At 37.3% G+C, this 20,832-nt stretch overlaps 3 protein-coding genes across 6 annotated transcripts in view; all 3 read left to right on the top strand.

Annotated features, from left to right (window-relative positions):
* Window positions 1-1,244: 1,244 nt before the first annotated feature.
* On the top strand, window positions 1,245-4,917 carry kat8 (K(lysine) acetyltransferase 8). The gene is made up of 11 exons (XM_016540038.1): window positions 1,245-1,626; window positions 1,838-1,912; window positions 2,012-2,199; window positions 2,330-2,383; window positions 2,524-2,688; window positions 3,596-3,685; window positions 3,813-3,953; window positions 4,034-4,127; window positions 4,216-4,366; window positions 4,497-4,651; window positions 4,742-4,917. The coding sequence occupies exons 1-11, from the start codon at window positions 1,287-1,289 to the stop codon at window positions 4,804-4,806; spliced, it is 1,518 nt and encodes a 505-aa protein (XP_016395524.1). The 5' UTR covers window positions 1,245-1,286; the 3' UTR covers window positions 4,807-4,917.
* Window positions 4,918-6,286: 1,369 nt separating this feature from the next.
* LOC107729501 (serine protease 33-like) lies at window positions 6,287-11,050 on the top strand. The gene is made up of 7 exons (XM_016540039.1): window positions 6,287-6,338; window positions 6,456-6,519; window positions 6,612-6,635; window positions 8,096-8,261; window positions 8,334-8,605; window positions 10,510-10,676; window positions 10,749-11,050. Exons 2-7 carry the CDS (start codon window positions 6,477-6,479, stop codon window positions 10,995-10,997), a joined length of 921 nt encoding a protein of 306 aa, XP_016395525.1. The 5' UTR covers window positions 6,287-6,338; window positions 6,456-6,476; the 3' UTR covers window positions 10,998-11,050.
* Window positions 11,051-13,408: 2,358 nt separating this feature from the next.
* Window positions 13,409-20,832, top strand: part of LOC107729526 (RNA-binding protein FUS-like) — a 33,408-nt gene continuing 25,984 nt past the window's right edge. The window contains exons 1-8 of one of the 4 annotated variants that reach the window (XM_016540069.1): window positions 13,409-13,569; window positions 14,893-14,917; window positions 15,013-15,170; window positions 15,260-15,434; window positions 15,570-15,790; window positions 15,944-16,010; window positions 16,143-16,366; window positions 19,059-19,245. In XM_016540069.1, coding sequence (XP_016395555.1) covers window positions 13,557-13,569; window positions 14,893-14,917; window positions 15,013-15,170; window positions 15,260-15,434; window positions 15,570-15,790; window positions 15,944-16,010; window positions 16,143-16,366; window positions 19,059-19,245 — 1,070 coding nt within the window. In that variant the 5' untranslated portion in view covers window positions 13,409-13,556. Of the gene's footprint in view, window positions 13,570-14,892; window positions 14,918-15,012; window positions 15,171-15,259; window positions 15,435-15,566; window positions 15,791-15,943; window positions 16,011-16,142; window positions 16,367-19,058; window positions 19,246-20,832 lie in introns of all 4 variants that reach the window. The other 3 variants (XM_016540070.1, XM_016540068.1, XM_016540071.1) reach the window with 3 other exon arrangements.

Here is a 20,832-nt window from a genome sequence, read left to right as displayed (position 1 = left end):
AAATGTATTATGTAGGGATGCACCGATACCACTTTTTCCAGTACTCGCCCGATACCGATACTTTTATTTTTAGTGCTTGCCGATACCGAGTACCGATACCGATATTTTTATTGCATTTGTACATTTTTTAAATATTGGGTACAGAAACCAAAAGGGTATGTATAATGTTAGTTGGTTAACTTCATTTATCAAATAGATACAGTCAAACCAAAATTTATTCAGACACCTTCAACATTTCTCACATTATCACAGTTTATTCGTTATAGTTTAGAAAATGGTAATAAAACATGACAAGAACTCAGAGTTAAACTGTGTCAGAACAAATTCATCTTGATAATGCTAGATAATTCTGATAGAAAGGTATGTAATAGATTACAATCAACCAAAATAATTCAGACAGCTGTTAGTATGACAGTATTTACACAACTATGAATACTTTGTCGGGCAACCCTTAGCCTCAATGACAGCCTGTAGTCTCCTGGGCATGCTGTTATCCAGCTTCATGCAAACCTCAACTTCAATGTTTTTTCCCAGACTCGGTCTGAATAATTTTTGGACCCAAATTTGTATCAATTTTACTGGTAGTCCACTGTATGAAGAATTTTTGGGTATGATTTGTCACAGTTTACTTTATTTTGCTATCCTCACTTACATAAATGAACTATAGTGTCCTGCACCCACTAGTAAAAAAATATCAAAAATTATATCTGGTCTCTGAATAATTTTTGGTTTGACTGTATATCTTTCTGTTATTTTCACACTTAATTATGCCCATTAAATGTATTTTACAAGTTTTTGTTACTTTTACTGTTCATTTTTTTGCTCTATGGTACATCATCTTTAATTTAATAGCATTATTGCAGCGGCTTAGTACTTTAATCACGCGCTTTGCTGTAATAATGCAGGGAACCACTCGTTATAAATCTCCTAACTGTGATATTTTCAGAAATAGAAGTCGCGTTTTTTCATCTGAAACGGCGAGCGATTTATATTCCAAAGCCACTCATATAATGCAGAAACACTCAAGCAAGCAAAACACGCGCAACGCCTGCACGTGTTTGTACTGATGCAGAATAGTACAGTCTTGCGCATTTCACACAGGCTAGTATTATGTGTTTGTTCTTGTTAAAATACGTTATATAAAATATTTATATTATATATAAAAGTGAAACAAAACAGTGGCACTAGCACTACTACACAAAACAGACCAGGACTAAATTCGTACTGCGCATGCGCGAGTCAACGCTGCGTGCGCAATGTTTTAATAGTTGGACAAATGGACAAAGATGGCTGGCGTGGCGATGTCGATGTCCAACAATCGCCACCCAAACTTGAACAATTCATACGATAACTGCGATTCAGAAGAGCGAATGGACGTTGAAATAGACGCTGGTCACGCTGGAACCGAACGAGGAAGCTTGGAGACGGGAACGCGAGCAACATGTTCATCAAACGGCAGTGGCGAGGAAGAGGATGAGGCGGAGGCCGCTGATCGAGAACGAGAAGCCGCGGGCTCGAGTACGCCGCCTTCCGGGGATGGAATGTCGCTCGGCGGCGGCAGAGAGCAGGAGGTGTCAGTAGAAATCGGGGAGACTTATCTGTGTCAGCGTGCGGACACAACATGGCGTAAGCTCATAACGGATAATGTTTATTATGATATTTTCTTCAGAAATACTTAATTTGCCATTTGTGGTTAAATTCTGTATTATGTATTATCATTTATTCATTATTGTTATGAAAATATGATTGAGAAATTCATAAGCGACAGCCCATGCAAACCCAAAATGTGTATGCACATACTCTTTATTTATTCATTTGTTTTCTACTTTTCTTTCAGATTCAGCAGAGGTTATTCAGTCTAGGTTGAATGAGCAGGAAGGCAGAGCAGAGTTTTATGTCCACTATGTTGGATGTGAGTGAAACTGCCTTATCATTCATGGCTGACACAAATGCTTTACAGGTTTGTGTATTACAGATTCACTGAGCACAAGCTCTCTTTTGTCACTTGCAGTTAACAGACGTTTAGATGAGTGGGTTGGAAAGGCTCGTTTGGCCCTGACAAAGACTGTGAAAGACGCCGTGAGAAAGAGTGTGGAGGAAGGTGGTGGTGGTGGTGGAGGTGAACTTGTGGACCAGCCAGAGAGGAAGATCACCCGAAACCAGAAGCGTAAACATGACGAGATTAACCACGTTCAGAAGGTACCTGTCATCACGTTTCTGCACATCTAAATGACAGTGTTAATCAGTGTTTTGTCTGAGGAAGGCCACATCAGTCTGATAGCAACTATGATAATGTGTGATTATTTGACTGCTTCTTTTCTTCTTTCAGACTTATGCAGAGATGGACCCCACTACGGCAGCCCTGGAGAAAGAGCATGAGGCGGTAAGAGGGGGCAACATTTGCATTAAAAAATCTGCTTTGCGTTCTCGCAATGCTTAATATGGAGTTTTACATCAATATCAGTAACAAACTATGTGTATCCGTTTTCTCATTTTTATAAAAAATGTTGCTTTTATTTTCAGATCACAAAAGTAAAATATGTGGACAAGATTCAGATTGGAAACTTTGAGATTGATGCATGGTACTTCTCTCCATTCCCTGAGGACTATGGAAAACAGCCCAAACTTTGGATCTGTGAATACTGCCTGAAGTATATGAAGTATGAGAAGACTTTCAGATACCACCTGGTCAGTTCACACAATGGTTTTGTTGTTGATGCACACATAACGTCTGTTATTAAACCATAGGGGGTGCTATACATCTGTGCTAATGAATTGAATGGCTTGGAATAGAGTGCAGCAGTGATGAGGTATTTCTGTAGGCCAACCCAGAAGTTAGCATCACCCTTCTTCTGTCAACGAAAAATCAACAGGATTTTTCCAGTCGATTATGGAATTTTTTTTGAAAATAAGCTCTGTGACCAACAAAAGTTTATGATTCTGACATGTTCATCAAGATAATCTTCACAAATGAACAACTTTTATGAATTACGTGTAAATACAATCACCAGAAATAAAAAGATAAAGCTCTAAGCAAACTACACCACAGCTGGATGACTTCTATCTCACCAACACTGAGTTTGTGACAACTCTTTCAATCTTTATTTAAAATCTTGAAACGTTTTAGTTAAGATGGCTTGCAGAAGTGTGATTATGAACACAAGAAGACTGCAAAAGCAGACTAGTGAATAGATGAGTTTTCCTTTTTAGCATGATTAATGTTCCTGTTTAATGTCTCCAGCAACCTCTGTAGTCCCATATAGGCACTTATTTGCAGCCTTCTTTTTTAAGATGTGTAAAAGCTTTAAAAAATCATGAATGGTGTGTTACTGATGTATTTTATGTTGTAGAATAGATTGTGTATGTATTAGACCTTAATTCAGGCCTTTAACGAAAAGCCTATTCAAAAAACCCACTGACTTCAGGACAGTGGAGCTGGAAGTGCAAAAATCTTTGTCGATCAGCTGATTTTAAATTGTGTGTTTTTGTGTTAGTTTTATAGCATTTCTGGCTTCCCAGAGTAAGGTTAATGTTCTCATTGAATTTATACAGTCTTTTGTTTTACTTCTTTGTCCCTCAATGGCTCCTGTTTCAGTCGCAATGTCAGTGGCGTCAGCCTCCAGGCAAAGAGATTTATCGCAGAAACAATATCTCAGTGTACGAGGTTGATGGGAAGGACCATAAGGTGAGTCAGGTCATACCTGCCATTAAAATGAAACATAGAAACAAATCATTTTATGACAGATTCAAACTCCTATGCGGGTGTAATTCTTTCCTACAGTTTGTTGTTCTCACTGTCCTTCTCACTGTAGATCTATTGTCAGAATCTGTGTCTCCTGGCAAAGCTTTTTCTGGATCATAAAACACTTTACTTTGATGTAGAGCCATTCATCTTCTACATCCTCACTGAAGTCAACAAACAGGGAGCACATATTGTGGGTTACTTCTCTAAGGTAAAGTGTTTCTTTGGTTTGTTTTTACAGCGTATCTTGTTTATTTGTATCTTGATTAACAATGTGTTCTTGATGAGCAGGAGAAGGAGTCTCCAGATGGGAACAATGTCGCTTGTATTCTCACTCTTCCTCCATACCAGAGAAGAGGATATGGAAAATTTCTAATTGCATTCAGTAGGTTTCACCCCTGATTCACCTCTCAGCAGATGTTCCCTTCTGTTATAAGCATATACACCGATAACTTGTGTCATATTCTTCTCAGGTTATGAGTTATCTAAGCTGGAGAGGATGGTGGGGTCTCCAGAGAAGCCTCTGTCAGACTTGGGGAAGTTGAGCTACAGGAGTTACTGGTCTTGGGTACTACTAGAGATTCTGCGAGACTTCAGAGGGACGCTGTCCATCAAAGACCTCAGGTACACATCCAGTCCCAAATACAAGAACAAACCTGCATGTAAACAAATGCATGAGGTTGCATGCAGAGTCAACTGCCACGGCTTTGATGAAGAGATCTAACTAATGCATAATGTCTACACCCACCCACAGTCAGATGACAAGCATTACTCAGAGTGACATCATCAGCACACTACAGTCTCTGAACATGGTCAAGTACTGGAAAGGTCAACATGTCATCTGTGTCACACCAAAACTTGTAGAGGAGCATCTCAAAAGTGCCCAGTACAAGAAACCACCGATAACAGGTAACAGATCTGCCCCTTGTTCTATCCCTTGCTTTATATATGTGTTAACATGCTTTAAAGAGTTTAAACATTTACATTTTGTTTCAACAGTGGACACACATTGTTTGAAATGGGCTCCTCCCAAACACAAGCAGGCCAAGTTCCCTAAAAAGTAAACGTCGCAAAAATGAAGAGAGTGAAACTGCCCCTTCACCCAAGATGTTTTTCACCGCTAACCTAAATATAAGCATATACTTTCTCCAAGAGGGAAAGATCTAAGATTGTACATTCGCATTGTAATGAGTCTGTTTTTTTTTTTTAATAAATGAATAGTAATATTCATGTCATTGTTTGTGAGTCATCTTTACTTACAAATTAACATTTTAGTGCATCAGTATGGTAGGCCTACTTCAGTTCAGTGTTCTGTGAGGTAGTTTAATATTATACCAGACTCCCCTTTATGTTCACATGGCTTTTGGAAGAAGAAAGTTGTAAAGTCAAGCTACATTATGCTGAATTATTCATTTGGCAGTATGGAATTACTGTTTCACATAAAGCACCTGTCTGGCTTTTAGGTGAAAGTTGATCCCTATATACACTGTACTGAGAATAAGATGTGTGTGTGTGTATGTATATATATATATATATATATATATATATATATAAGATAAAGAGGGTCAAATGACTGACCCTTCAGCTTGAGGACAATAACTTAGTTACAATAATACTTAAAGGATTTTTATACCACTGATACTGAACCTTATACGGTTTCATTCTTATTAATGGCAAATTATTTAATAAAGATTATTTATTATATCTAAATAAAATGGTAAATTATGTGTTCTAGATGCTTCAAGGTAACCATGGTGTTTTTGGCAGACTTCTTATAACCAGTCATTTGTATAACCTTGGTTTTAATGTGAATACAGTGATTAAAATATGGTTACTGTAGTAGTGAAACAATGACAAATTAGTTGTTACTGTTGTTTTACTAAAAACCATGTTTAATGATTTAAGTAATAGTGTAAACGTTGTATCTAAATATACAAAATATTGTTACAAGATGTTATAAATAAAAAACACAACCTGTATTTAAGTATTTTGAACATGAAACATTTTTCAGACTGTAAAACAGCGTAAGATAAACGACGACAAAATACTATTGTGTGGCTTCAGAAAAGATTACTCAAAATTAAATTCGTTATTACCAAAAAATAATCTCAATCTAACCGAGCGACACGTAGGCCTACAGCAGGAACTCTGCTCTCCTCCATTCACTCACTGTGTGCGAGACGAGTCTTCTTTCTGCAGAGAACAACGGGCTCATTATTTGGGAGGAGATTGAGACGGCGCGCTGTGATTGGACGCTGGCAGCAGGTAGAAACGCACAGGTACTCTCACGTATTCTCGGGCAAGTGAAGATTCCTGCGTTTTCACTCGCTGTTCTTTTCTTTCTTCTCGATCACATCAACTTCTTTGTCTTCAGCTCTCAGTAAATGTAGGCTAAATTAATGTCGGAAAGATACGAATATGTTTCGTTCTCAGAGCGAGGCATCACAAATCTCTAACTTGGCTCGGTGAGAGTCCTCAGATGCTCGAGGACGTTTTCTTGTGCGTTAGAAAATAAACGTTTTAAGTCGATTTTTTTATTGTTCAAATATATGTGACTGGATTATTTTTTTTGAATATTGGACCTCTGACATTACAAGTAAGTTTTTGGACCTAACTGTTGATAACAATGTTGATTGTTTTTTGTTGAATTAGAGCTAGCCCAACAAGTGTCACAAGGGCAAATGAGTTTATTCATTAACGTGATTATTAACAGAAACTTGTCCAACTGAACAGAATGACTGATTCATGGCTACAGCTCCTTGTCTTGATGTTAACAGGTAAGTCTTATAGGGTGTAGTAAATGTCTACTATTTGATTAAATGCATTCATTAAATTCATAATTTGTCTTTCTGTGTCTTAAAAACTTCAGGTCTGTCAACATGTGTGGCACAAGGTAATTATTTTTCAGTTTATGGGTCAGTGAAAGATTAGGATATCTGAGATGAAGAAGAAATCTTGTAAAGATTTTTTTTAATGTGTCGTGTTCGGAATGTAATCTTTGTACTCATGTTGTTTTAATACGATTTTTTAATAATGATTTAAGAAAATGATTAGAAGTGAAGAAAATTATTTAAATTAAGTACTAAAATACTGGCACCAAATACTTATTTCAATCACAGAAGTCTTCAAATATTTTTCAAGGTAGAATAATATTTAAAGGCTACTCAGTTTAATCCGAATAAGACATAACTTTCTATTATAAAAAAAAAAAAAAAAAAGCATTTCAGTTACAGTTAGAGTTGGGTATCGTTTGAATTTTATCAATTCCAATTCCGATTCTTATCAATTCCCAGTTTTGATCCAATGTGATTTAAAAAAAGTCAAACATTAGATATCAAACATTTTTATTCTGTGTCTCTTTTTGCAAAACATTCTCAAAATATATAACACTTCTAGTGGTTTTTGGATATATTAATAAAAAATCTTACGTATTGTGCCTTTAAGAGCTGTAGTTGCACGATTCTGGATAAATTTAGACTTTTTTTTTTAATGGAAGTTGTAATTCTCTCATGATTTTGAAGAAAAAAGCTAAACAAAATCTCATTGAATTTATGCATGGAATGATTCAATGACTCACTCAAGATTTACTTGTTTCATTACTGGATGAATCACTGTTTTTGAATGAATCTCTTAAATGAATGATTCAAAGACAAATACATTTTTAACAGCCCCTTTTCGCCACCTAAAAATAAAAGATGCGCACACAGGAATTGATAGGTGGAATTGAAATGTAAATTTTACAACAAGTATCCGATTCCAGACCTTAAGTATCCGATTCTGGAATTGGAATTGATTTTAGATTCCCACCCCTAGTTACTGTGACTATATTATTTCAAATTGATTCTTATTTTTAATTTTATTTTTTTAAATAATAACAAAATGTTATGCTAAAATATTTTTGTATTGAATTTGGCTGATGTTTTTTCTATCCAAAATGACTTGCATTATATTTAAAGCCTCATTTACATATCCAAAAGATTAAATCCAAATGATAATCCAAATGACACAAAGTCAAAACATGTTCATCACAGTAAAGGAAAGCTCATTTTTGTTTGAATTTCATTTTCATGCATTTTTAATAGCTTAAAAAAGATGTGGATTTAGAAAAAAAAAAGAGCATCACGTCTTTGACATTTATAAACTTTCTCCTCCTTCTCTTTACGTTTGTAACCTTACCCACAACAGTTTTCACAATTTCAAGCCTTATGCATCTGTTTGTGTAGCTCCTCATTAATATAGTGAGAAGATGTAATGATACTCTAGGGGTGTTGTAGGGCAGGTGTGATCTCTACTGTGTTAAGGAAATCTCTACTGTGCATGTACACTAAATCTCCTCTGACCTGTTCACGTAAGTGTGCGGCAGGCCTCTGCTAGGGAAACGTATCGTGGGAGGAGCTGAAGCATCAGCAGGGGCATGGCCATGGCAAGTGGACATTCAGTTGGGAGCCAAAGGCCATGTTTGCGGTGGATCCATAATTGCAAAAAATTGGGTCCTTTCTGCTGCACACTGCTTTCCTAAGTATGTATTATCATATCATCAATGACAGTGTAGATTATAGAGAAGGTAATGTTCTCTATCTTCTATCCTCAGCCCCTCAGAAGTGTCTTCGTATCGCCTGTACATGGGACGCCATCTGCTCAATGGCTATAACCAGTTTGAGATGGTCAGTCAGGTGCAGCGAGTGGTCGTTCCAGAAGGATACTCGACCCCTCAGGAGGGCAAAGATGTAGCCTTAGTGCAGCTGCGCTCTCCGGTCACCTGGTCAGACAGGATCCAGCCTGTGTGTCTGCCATATGCTGGATTCCAGTTCAAAAGTGGAACCTTATGCTACGTCACGGGCTGGGGACACACTCAGGAGGGTGGTAAGTGCATCATAAAAGAAATAAGGGGAAACTAACCGATTTTACTGTTTAAAGTCATGCCAAAGGATGTGGATTTCTTTCTTTGGAGTGGATTTCCGTTTCATTTCTGTAGTGGTAGGAGGAGGAGAAATAGTTAAAAAGCAAGAGGAACGAGTAGAGCACATTTATTTCACTGAACTATTGATTTTTTTTTTTTCTACTTGTATAACAGTAGGTTCCAAATCTGGTGAAGATCTTTAGGGTTGGGTCAAACTGACCAAAAATCACACTATGAAAATCAAACTAAACAAAAAATCTGCACAAAAAAAAACAGCAAATCTTGAACAATAATACTTCCCACCTATTACGAAAAAAACTGTCTTTAAAACTGTATTTAGAAATAATTTGTACTTTTTTTTAAAAATGTAAATATTATAAATGTAAATATTATAAACCGTATTGTAGCTGTTTTAAAGGGGCATGGACGCGCGTGCAGTTGCCGTACTGTATTAAAGCTTTAATCAGGATAAAACCGTATATTAAAAGCTAACATAAGCAGTAGCATTTACAAATAACAGCATATCTAAAAGTATGAGACAACAACAAACAAAAAACATAGGCCTACCATTAAAAGCCATGCTTGCACAGGTTCTGCACGATCCTCTTCAATAATATCCTCTGCTTCTAAATCGGGCTCAAACTGATATTAATGACGCCGTTGTTTACAATACAACCGGAGCACATGCCGCCGAGGTGAGGGGCGGGACATTTAGACACGCATTAGGCGGTTTAGACAATCACAACACACTGGGCTAGCTAACCAATCAGAGCCCATCACCTATTTCTGAGGGCGGGGCTTCATAAAAACAGGAAAAGATCAGCCCGTTTCTCAGAGAAGGGACAGAGCAGTGTGGAATAAAGGTAAATTATGTGAAAAATAATGCGTTTTTTTTAAACTAAGCATTAACACATGTTAGACTGCACCCCATAAACACAATCAATCCTAGAAAAAACCCAGTGAACCATCCCTTTAAAACATTTCTGTGTCTCTTCCTGAAGCTCAAACAGTAGAGCATGTTGTTGGCAACACCAAAATCATGGGTTCAGTTTCCAGCTAACTGAACACACGTTAACTGATAAAAATGTATCGTGCAAGTTTCTTCAGCTGCCATATGTATAAATGTAAATATCCTCAGAAGGTAGTTGAGACGCTGACATTACGAAATACATAAAAACGTTTCTATTTACAGTCTATACAGCTGCCTTCAAGGATGAAATAGGCAGGTCAAATTGACCCTCAAACATCCTAATCGTAATAGAAATTTTGTATGAACAGTATATTCGACAACACGTCAGAATGTCGACACCTTGCAACATCTCTGAAATCAATCCAGAGCATAATATAAGATCCAGAAGATTTATTTATTGTCCTCCAGAGAGGAAAAAAAGTTTCCTGATGCCTTGCATTTATGCAAATAACCCATTGCTGCTGCATGGAAAAGATAAAAATGATTTGACATGGAAATGATAGATTTACATTACATTACATTTACATTTAGTCATTTAGCAGACGCTTTTATCCAAAGCGACTTACAAATGAGGACAATGGAAGCAATCAAAATCAACAAAAGAGCAATATGATATACAAGTGCTATAACAAGTCTCAGTTAGCTTAACGCAGTACACATAGACAAATTGTGATAAAGATCAATTTATTGATAGATAAAAGATAAGACTGCTTTCTGTCAGTAGCAAATACATATATGATATAGCGATCATTCGACAAAAGAAAAAACAATGTCCAGACAAAGCCTTCTAGCTTATCACAGATCTATTCCCTATTTTATGTTATGTTAGTTTAACAATGTTTTGGACATTTGGTAATTATTTGTATTTCGCGTTTGCTCTGTTTTTTCTTTAAATAGTTTCCCTCGGGGGAGTCGGGGCGCTACGGGAAGTGCAGGCGCCCATTATCAACCAGTCCTCCTGCCAGTCAATGTATCAGATTTTGTCATCTGATTTAATAACAGTCAACATCTTATCAGACATGATCTGTGCTGGATACATGGAGGGAGGCAAGGATTCCTGTCAGGTATGTGATACTAGCACACAGCCATTGTACTGACTTATCCTACCATGTAGACATTTTTTTTGTCCCTTACAGGGGGACTCTGGAGGCCCTCTGGTTTGTTCTGGTGGCAGTGGGACTTGGATTCAAGTGGGAGTTGTAAGTTTTGGACTTGGGTGTGCTCAGAAGAACCGGCCAGGTATTTATTCCAGAGTCTCAAGCTTCGCGAGCCTCATCCGCACCACAGTTCCAGAAGCTCACTTTTTCGGTCACGCTCAGAAGAGTGAAAGTCAAACGCTTCTGGTTCTAGGCCTCTCTTTTGCATTAGTACTTTTGTGGAGATAGTATATTAGTTAAGTATATGCAATGTACATGTGAAACACAAAGTCAAGTTTTGAAACACCGCAAGTTTTGTTTGTGTGGCATTGATTTGCCATGTTTGGAATGCTTTTGTGGGGCACAAAATGTACCCAGTGCAAAGCTTCAGAGGTATTGCAAATTATTATTATTTTTTTAATAATAATGTAATATGTGACATGTTTATGATGGAGAGATCTGGCTATCTGATCCTTCCTAAGCACAGATCTATATACTGTTGTTACTGTGAATTAGATTTCTTTTATGCAGTTATGCAGTAATGTCACCAAGACCTCAGAACACTGTAAAATGCCAATATTCTATTTAACAGGATAAATACAATATCATTTTGTATTTCTTGTATTGATTATTTGTAATGAAAAATCAAATTGATTTGATTGCATAAGTCATAATATTGCACATTACAGCTTTGTGTGTTCCACTGCTTTCACTCATGCATTCAGTAACAGTATTGTAACTTCTTAAATAATTCTAAGATTTATATTAAATTAGAATGCTACCTGTGTTTTCCCTTTTGCTGTGTTTTTATTTATTGATGTTTATTATTTTTAGAATGCACAGTTATAACCATTGCAAAGTGCTTTGAGCTTTTACTTTATACATAGGCGAAATTGCGAATATACACAGAATGATTACAAAAAACGTAGGTTTGTTTCACACCCACAGATAAACAGGGGAATGTGTATTTGTAATAGGATACATTTATTGTCCCCCCCATTTAGAATGTAATGCCATTGTAGGTACCAAAATATTACCTGCATGAGTGAAGTACAGTATGGCTAAACCCAAGAACCTGTAAGTGAGATTATACTGCCACCTGCTGCCCAAGACAGAATGTGCTTCTGCGGAAATAGAATTAAAACCAGAATCAGAATGTATTTTGTTAAACACATAAAGCAGCTCTAAAGAGTGTTTAAAAAGGGATGAACCCTCTATGGTACGGAGTTGCCATATGGCAACAATTAATTTCTACTTATTTCCTTGTTATTCTGAAAAAAATACAATATATTGCAATATGGTAATTAAAAGGGCTGGCCTTAAGGTAGTCAATGATGTGCTGTTTTTAAGTCAAATGACATTTGAGTGTTCCTCCAAAACACTTTTTCCCACTGTCACTCTCACATGGAGGACACCTGTTGAAGTGCTCCAGAAATTGCTCCGTTAACCTAATTTCTGAACATCTCTTCTCAAGGGGGATTTTTTATATATATTTTTTTATATCTTGGTTAGTAATTTTTATTCACAAATCAACATTGTTTAACATAGTTTTACTGTAATGATTTTTTTTTTTTTTAAATGCATCATTTACATTTACATTTACATTTAGACATTTAGCATCATATACTATTTGGGACTCACACATACCTAAAGATTTAACCCTCTAAGGTACAGAGTTGCCATATGACAACAATTAATTTCTACTTATTTCCTTGTTATTCTGAAAAAAAAATAAATAAAAAAAAATACAATATATTGCAATATGGTAATTAAAAGGGCTGGCCTTAAGGTAGTCAATGATGTGCTGTTTTTAAGTCAAATGACATTTGAGTGTTCCTCCAAAACACTTTTTCCCACAGTCACTCTCACATGGAGGACACCTGTTGAAGTGCTCCAGAAATTGCTCCGTTAACCTAATTTCTGAACATCTCTTCTCAAGGGGGATTTTTTATATATATTTTTTTATATCTTGGTTAGTAATTTTTATTCACAAATCAACATTGTTTAACATAGTTTTACTGTAATGATTGCAGTTATTTATTTATTTGAAGTGTTTATTGAAGTATAGTTGTATTTATGTATGAATAAGAAAATTATTTATTCTTTTCAGAAAATGAATAGAGCAATATTTCACGGAAAGGGCAATAGGAAGAGAGTTGGCTCTTCCATGTGATGACAATGAGGATGAGTTAACCTTCATTGACTGTAACGATGAGTGTGTGTGTGCATGTGTATCTGTCTGTATGTGTGTGTGTGTGTGGCAGATTTGGATGGAAATGAAGATCGGGTGCATCAATTTCTAAAAGAAATGTGCATTTCAAATAAAAAGAAAAATCATAATTTAATAGAAAAACTACTTTTTTGGCCATTTTCCATTGTGGTAGGCCTACACTGTTGCCATATGACAACGTTATCCTAAACACCCCCCAAAAACTGTTTTGATTTGTATAATTGAAATTATTTCATGTAATAAAAATGTATTTTGAAAATAAAAAAACAAAATTCATGCATAGAACATAATGCATACCATATAGGGTTGATTTCTTATACATATTTCATCTTTAAGTCTGGATTTCAAGTGGTTTTAAATGTGTAATTGCACGCGTTTACTGTATAATGGTAGTCTAAATGTTCTGTAAACATCCAAAACCGAATGGATGGTAGTGTGACATCACTACAGGCTACAGGCTCAAACCGACACAACAGCGTCAGCCTCCGCGCAGTTAATGTTGGTAACCGAAGGTGACTGTGCGACATTGCTCAAACTGGTCTTCTGCATAAGCTTCTAAAACGATTTCAAGCGCGATTATGGCGTCAAATGGTAAGATTTGTTCAGTGCAATATGATTTCGCGTTTTATTATAGTCGCTATTGACATTGCCTAAACACAGCATCTGATGCAAAACGCACCTCGCAATTTTCCGCAAATCTTCTTTTTGGGTCACTCGCGCGTGGTGAGGACATTTAGTGATGTTTTGTACATGTTACACAAGCGATAGACGTATTTGATACATTTATGGTTTAATTTGTGAAAAAGAAAAACGGAAGAACATGTCGGCATCCGCCATTTTGTTTGCAGCGCTTTCAGTTTTAACTGGCTTGTTCTGCTGACCTATATTTGCACCGAACCCACTGTACATCGATTTAAATTCAGTTTCAATAAATTAATAATGTTACATATGATTAATTAGGTCTATCTGGCGTTCTCCACACCCCATATACACTTGACGCGACAAAACTGGAACGCTTCCATTACCATTAATGAATTATGTGAGTGAGACGGTTATTCTTTTAAGAAACGGGAGCTTGTTTACTTGTATTAAGGAGATAACGTTAGTTCATCCAAAAAATTCTGTTACCATTGACATCTGTTGTATGGACCAAAAAACAAACAAACAAACATCTTATTTGTGTTTCACAGAAGACGGCCATATAGGTTTAGAATGACATGGGGGAATAAATAATGACAATTCATTTTGTTGTGAACTATAATCTTCCAAAGGCCAACGTAGACTGATTTTTGATCTTGCAAATACTTATAAATTACCAAAAACAGCCACCATCTATAATGAACGTAATTTGTGAAAAAGAAAAACGGAAGAACATGTCGGCATCCGCCATTTTGTTTGCAGCGCTTTCAGTTTTAACTGGCTTGTTCTGCTGACCTATATTTGCACCGAACCCACTGTACATCGATTTAAATTCAGTTTCAATAAATTAATAATGTTACATATGATTAATTAGGTCTATCTGGCGTTCTCCACACCCCATATACACTTGACGCGGCAAAACTGGAACGCTTCCATTACCATTAATGAATTATGTGAGTGAGACGGTTATTCTTTTAAGAAACGGGAGCTTGTTTACTTGTATTAAGGGGATAACGTTAGTTCATCCAAAAAATTCTGTTACCATTGACATCTGTTGTATGGACCAAAAAACAAACAAACAAACATCTTATTTGTGTTTCACAGAAGACGGCCATATAGGTTTAGAATGACATGGGGGAATAAATAATGACAATTCATTTTGTTGTGAACTATAATCTTCCAAAGGCCAACGTAGACTGATTTTTGATCTTGCAAATACTTATAAATTACCAAAAACAGCCACCATCTATAATGAACGTTGTCTTTCCCCTTTAGATTATGCCCAAACCTCAAGCCATGGGTAAGTTTAAAGCCTCCTTCCCAAAGTGTTATCATAATATTTAACGATTGCTCACGTTTATGGTTAAAATAATAATTTCATTGTGTTGTGCCCAGTTACGGTGGTTATGGAGGACAGTCCAACCAGAGTTACAGTCAACCCTCAGGCCAAAATTACAGCCAGCAGAGCTATGGAGGATACAACCAAAACTCAGAGAGCAGCTCTGCTAATAATCAGGGTGGATATAGTTCCAGCTATGGACAGTCCCAATCAGGTATTATTCATTAATGCCTCTAATTAAACTGAAAATATTGTGAATAGGCCATCTTTTGCTATCATATTTAAATCCTTGTCGTTTTATAGGAGGATATGGGTCTCAGCCGCCCTCTCAGGGCTATAATCAGTCCAGTCAGTCATACAGCTCTGGAGGCTACAGTAACAGCAGCCAGCCTCCTCCAGCTCAAAGTGGAGGCTACAACCAGCAATCCTCTTATTCGAGCTATAACCAGCAGCAGTCTGCTCCTCCATCTGCCTCTAGGTGAGATTTCAGCTGGATGTCAATGTGTCTAAAGCTAGTTTTGTTAAAGATAATACTTGTGCTCAATGTTTTTTTAGTGAACAGAATGTGATGATATTGAGTAGAATATGTTAAACCCATTTTGTGTTTCAGCAGCTATGGCAGCAGCTCGCAGTCATCTGGCTACGGTCAGCAGCAGCAGGGTGGGGGTCAGTCTGGAGGATACGGGGGCAGTGGAGGACAGAGCAGTGGATACGGGGGTAGCGGGGGGCAACACCAGTCCTCTCAGCATGGAGGAGGGCCTTACAACCAATCTCCCAACTACAGCTCTCCTCCAGCTCAAAACTATGGGCAACAAAATCAGTACGGACAGGGAGGTGAGCCTGAGAGATTCGTTCGGCATATAGAATCGTTGTCATATAGAATTTGATGGTAATAGGAAGTAGAGCTGTTCAGTTTGTAGTCCAGTCAGTCATACAGCTCTGGAGGCTACAGTAACAGCAGCCAGCCTCCTCCAGCTCAAAGTGGAGGCTACAACCAGCAATCCTCTTATTCGAGCTATAACCAGCAGCAGTCTGCTCCTCCATCTGCCTCTAGGTGAGATTTCAGCTGGATGTCAATGTGTCTAAAGCTAGTTTTGTTAAAGATAATACTTGTGCTCAATGTTTTTTTAGTGAACAGAATGTGATGATATTGAGTAGAATATGTTAAACCCATTTTGTGTTTCAGCAGCTATGGCAGCAGCTCGCAGTCATCTGGCTACGGTCAGCAGCAGCAGGGTGGGGGTCAGTCTGGAGGATACGGGGGCAGTGGAGGACAGAGCAGTGGATACGGGGGTAGCGGGGGGCAACACCAGTCCACTCAGCATGGAGGAGGGCCTTACAACCAATCTCCCAACTACAGCTCTCCTCCAGCTCAAAACTATGGGCAACAAAATCAGTACGGACAGGGAGGTGAGCTTGAGAGATTCGTTCGGCATATAGAATCGTTGTCATATAGAATTTGATGGTAATAGGAAATAGAGCTGTTCAGTTTGTAGTTCAAAACTTAAGAATAGAATTGGCATTTTTCTTTTTTAGAAACTTGTTAACAAGCAACTCAACTTGGCTTAAATATTTGCTTCATTTGTTTATGTTGTAGAACTAAAGTAATTCTAAGCACAGACCTTATTGACTATTAAATAGAAAAAAACAAACAAACAAAAAAAGAAATTTGGTTCTGTAGTATTTTGTCTAAAATAAAAAATGAAACACATAAAGACTAAAATAAGTCAAAACGAGTGTATTTAGGCATCATAACATTATAATAAACAGGATAAAAAAATTAATATTTATAAATATTCAATTTAATTACTATAATTCCATTCAATTTCTAAATATTCCATTTAAAGGGATAGTTCACCCAGAAATGAAAATTCTGTCGTTAATTACTCACACTCGTGTCGTTCCAAACCCGTAAGACTTTCATTCATCTTTGGAACACAAATTAAAATATTTTGATGAAATCCAAGAGCTTTCTGACCCTGCATAGACAGCAACGTAACTACCATGTTCAAGACCCAGAAAGGTAGAAAAGACATCATTAAAATAGTCCATGTGACTTCAGTGGTTCATCCTTAATTTTATGAAACTACGAGAATACTTTTTGTGCACAAAGAAAACAAAAATAATGACTTTATTCAACAATTTCTTCTCTTCTGTGTCAGTCTTCGACGCACGTTCACGAGAGCACCACAGCGCATGACGATGCTGTTTTTCACGGCATTAAAGGGTTAATTACTCGCACTCGTGTCGTTCCAAACCCGTAAGACTTTCATTCATCTTTGGAACACAAATTAAAATATTTTGATGAAATCCAAGAGCTTTCTGACCCTCCATAGACAGCAATGTAACTACCATGTTCAAGACCCAGAAAGGTAGTAAAGACATCATTAAAATAGTCTATGTGACTTCAGTGGTTCATCCTTAATTTTATGAAACTACGGGAATACTTTTTGTGTGCAAAGAAAACAAAAATAATGACTTTATTCAACAATTTCTTCTCTTCTGTGTCAGTCTTCGACGCACGTTCACGAGAGCACCACAGCGCATGACGATGTTTAACCACTGATGTCACATAGACTGTTTTAACGATGTCCTTACTACCTTTCTGTGCCTTGAACGTGTCAGTTCTGTTGCTGTCTATGCAGGGTCAGAAAGCTCTCAGATTTAATCAAAACATCTAATTTGTGTTCCGAAGATGAACAAAGGTCTTACGGGTTTGGAACGACATGAGGGTGAGTAATTAATGACAGAGTTTTCATTCTTGGGTGAATTATACCTTTAAAGGCCGGGACACACCAAGCCGACTTCAAAGAACTAGTGGCGACGAAAGCTGACTGTGTTGTCGGTGGCGTCGGACCAAAAAGCTGCACTTGCACACACTGCTCAAACTACAGATGACTGCAAACTAACATATGCGTTCTGCACCTGCGTGAGAGGAGTTAGCTGTCTATATCAGCAGCTATCAATAGTAAATATTCGTCATTCAAAAGAAGAAACCGAAACAAAGATATACGAAATAAACGCAGATATACAAAACATAAACAAAGCAGTGCTTGGTTATCATTTTGAATATCAGTAACATTGATAACTTCATAATTTTAAGCGGCTCATGTTGTTATGAAAATATTCGCATATTGGAATGCTTGTGAAAGACCACGTAACATTAGAATAGCCTTGTGTCTGTGCCGCCTTCATTTACTTACTAGTTTTCATCACTTTCGCTTTAATTCTCCTGCACTCATTCGCTAAACCGAACATCCAATCAGAGTTCTCACTCGTGCCGACGGCCCCAACACTGATTCAACATGTTGAATCGGGCAAACTGCCACTGACGTGAGCCCAACGAGAACCGACGAGTGGAACACACCAAACAAACAAACAAACAAACTATCCCAACCGACGCCCGACCGTCGGCTTGGTGTGTCCCAGCCTTAAGAGTGCTATTAAATTATTAGTGTTTTTAAAGATATACTTTAAGTAAGCGTTAAGACTGGATACATAACACAACTTTTACAATCTGAACAATTTTAAATCACAAGGCATCGTACTCTTGCCGACTTTGAGGATCTCACACTACCAGATTTTCAAGTCGTTCTAAACACAAACTCGCATAAAAATGTGCATCTTGTTACAAAATGTGTACTACAGTCAGCTCAAAATATCAACCATGTTTAATATCTTCTGACTGGATAGAATCATGGACTGAAAAAAAAAACAAGAGTCTGTGGCCATCATATACTGTGTGATTTTCTGTTAAATCTGTCAACTCAAATATGCAAACTATAATTCGGGGCAAAAAAATCTGGGCCAAAGTCGTGTGGTGTATTCCAGCCTTTATATGACAACAAATGTAATCTAAATGTAAAAGTAGAGGAAATGAGCATGCACAGTTTGTTCTCCAGCATTGGTCAATATACTTCCAATCGACCAATACAGATAAATTAGAAAAAGCTCTTAACATCAGCTGATAAACTATATGGTGTCAACAAGTCCTACATATCTACTCAAAAAGTTATTTCAAAGTACTAATGCAGTACAAGGCTGGAATGTTTAAGGCAGACATGATGTATTTCAATCTCAGTGTGTTGTATTTCTATTCTAGGCTACAGCCAGGATGCCCCGCCAATGAGTGGTGGTGGAGGAGGCGGCTATGGTGGCCAGGACGGTGGATATAGCCAGGATGGTAGAGGTGGACGTGGGCGCGGAGGTGGAGGTGGCTTTGGAGGCCGAGGAGCGGGTGGGTTTGACAGAGGTGGTCGTGGAGGACCCCGTGGCAGAGGAGGAATGGGGTAAGCAAATATTCACGTCATGCTCTTTTCCCGTCACCTTCACCACATAAAGTCCACCTGTATGCATCTGCGTTTCATTTAGGAAAAAAGCAACAGGTAAAAGGTTAAAATAGAGCCAAAGGTGTTGCACCTTATGAACTGGCTGGGCTGAAAGTAAATGGTGGCCTAGACCTTGATTAACTACTGTTAAAATGTCTTGAATTGTGGTGTAAAGATACGGTTTACTTAAAACATTAACTCGGAGTAAAACTCAATGCAGAAAATGCATCCAATTATGAGCCAGAATGGTCTGGTGTATGATTTATTGGTGATTCTCACATTCATGTATTTACCTAAAATGATACATCATGTTAAGTTGGTGCCGGTGTGCTGAATATTTCCATGTCTTCACCCTTCACAACATGGAACCAGCCAAAGGTTCACATAAAATTATACAAAAACTAATCGAAAGTTGCAATAAATGACCAGGTCTTTAGTTCATCATTGACTTATCGATGGAAAAAATGAATGAATTATGGGTTTGGACGTGATCTGTCCTGTGACAATAAGTTGATCATTTTACTACTTGTCTGTGGGAGTGCATCATATCACATGTTTGCCTTCACACGTCTACATTGCACATTGTGACCAGGAGTTTAATAATGTTATAATTTATTATATTTTTTAAAGGTTTTATTGACCTTTTGTTTACATATAGTGTTAAAGTGAAGTACATTGTTTTCATTATGATTTCACATCAGTAATGCTTTTATTATGTTTTAGTTTTCAAGTACATATAAGTAGGACTACTGATGATGGTATTCGGGTTTGATACTATGTTAATATGTTCTGATACTGTTAAAAAAGTTAACATGCAGAGTATTGTGAACGACTGTATTGATTCAGCTTTCCTAGAATTTTTTTTTTTTTTTAATTCACAAGTAGCATTGAAGCTTGATTTATTGGTGTAAATTGATTCGGTCTGATGTTTTAATGGGAAAAACCTCTTCAAATCACTACTTGAAAGTGAGGACATGAGTGTTAGAGTGCTAAAACGCTTGCTTGTTTCTGCTTTTGCTGCATTTTTCCCCCAGATGCTAAAAACCAAAGTATTGGCACATGCATAGTATCAAGAACATACAGTCTTTCACAAACACCCCAAAATTGTATTAAAGTGCCCCTATTATGGATTTTTGAAAATTACCCTTCATGCAGTGTGTAACACAGCTCTAAGTGAATGAAAACATCCTGCAAAGTTTTAAATCGAATCCCAAGCAGTTTCATGTTGACGTCAACATGAAACATTAGCATATTGCCCGCCCACTTGCTGCGCACAGACCTGGGAAAACTTGATTTTCGAGTCGGTCTGAATGTTAACCCATAATAGGGGCACTTTAATGGGAAGGTTAAGGTTAAAATGTTACATTAAGATAACTATTTGAAGCAGCAGATGACAAATCCCATCTGGCTGTGATCCCACATTCTGGTCCACACCTTAAGGTGCTGTCATGTAAAAACACCTGTTCTCTAAATCTTCTCCATCCTCTCCTACAGGATTTAGGTCCAGATGGCTCATTACCACTGACAGCAGTTTATTTTATCACCTAT

The sequence above is a fragment of the Sinocyclocheilus rhinocerous genome, unplaced genomic scaffold (genome assembly GCF_001515625.1).
Source record: "Sinocyclocheilus rhinocerous isolate Xijiao unplaced genomic scaffold, SAMN03320098_v1.1 scaffold697, whole genome shotgun sequence".
Lineage (NCBI taxonomy): Eukaryota > Metazoa > Chordata > Actinopteri > Cypriniformes > Cyprinidae > Sinocyclocheilus > Sinocyclocheilus rhinocerous.
The sequence above is the reverse complement of the archived record's forward strand: the minus strand, read 5'-3'. Positions and strand labels throughout refer to the sequence as shown.

Excerpts from the sequence above, each read along its gene's own strand:
- kat8 (XM_016540038.1), top strand. The coding sequence starts at position 1,287 with ATGGCTGGCGTGGCGATGTCGATGTCCAACAATCGCCACCCAAACTTG. Across the intron at positions 4,367-4,496 it reads CTGTCCATCAAAGACCTCAG|TCAGATGACAAGCATTACTC; the intron begins GTACACATCCAG and ends ACCCACCCACAG. Across the intron at positions 4,652-4,741 it reads CAAGAAACCACCGATAACAG|TGGACACACATTGTTTGAAA; the intron begins GTAACAGATCTG and ends TTGTTTCAACAG.
- LOC107729501 (XM_016540039.1), top strand. The coding sequence starts at position 6,477 with ATGACTGATTCATGGCTACAGCTCCTTGTCTTGATGTTAACAG. Across the intron at positions 8,606-10,509 it reads GGGACACACTCAGGAGGGTG|TTTCCCTCGGGGGAGTCGGG; the intron begins GTAAGTGCATCA and ends TTCTTTAAATAG. Across the intron at positions 10,677-10,748 it reads GAGGCAAGGATTCCTGTCAG|GGGGACTCTGGAGGCCCTCT; the intron begins GTATGTGATACT and ends TGTCCCTTACAG.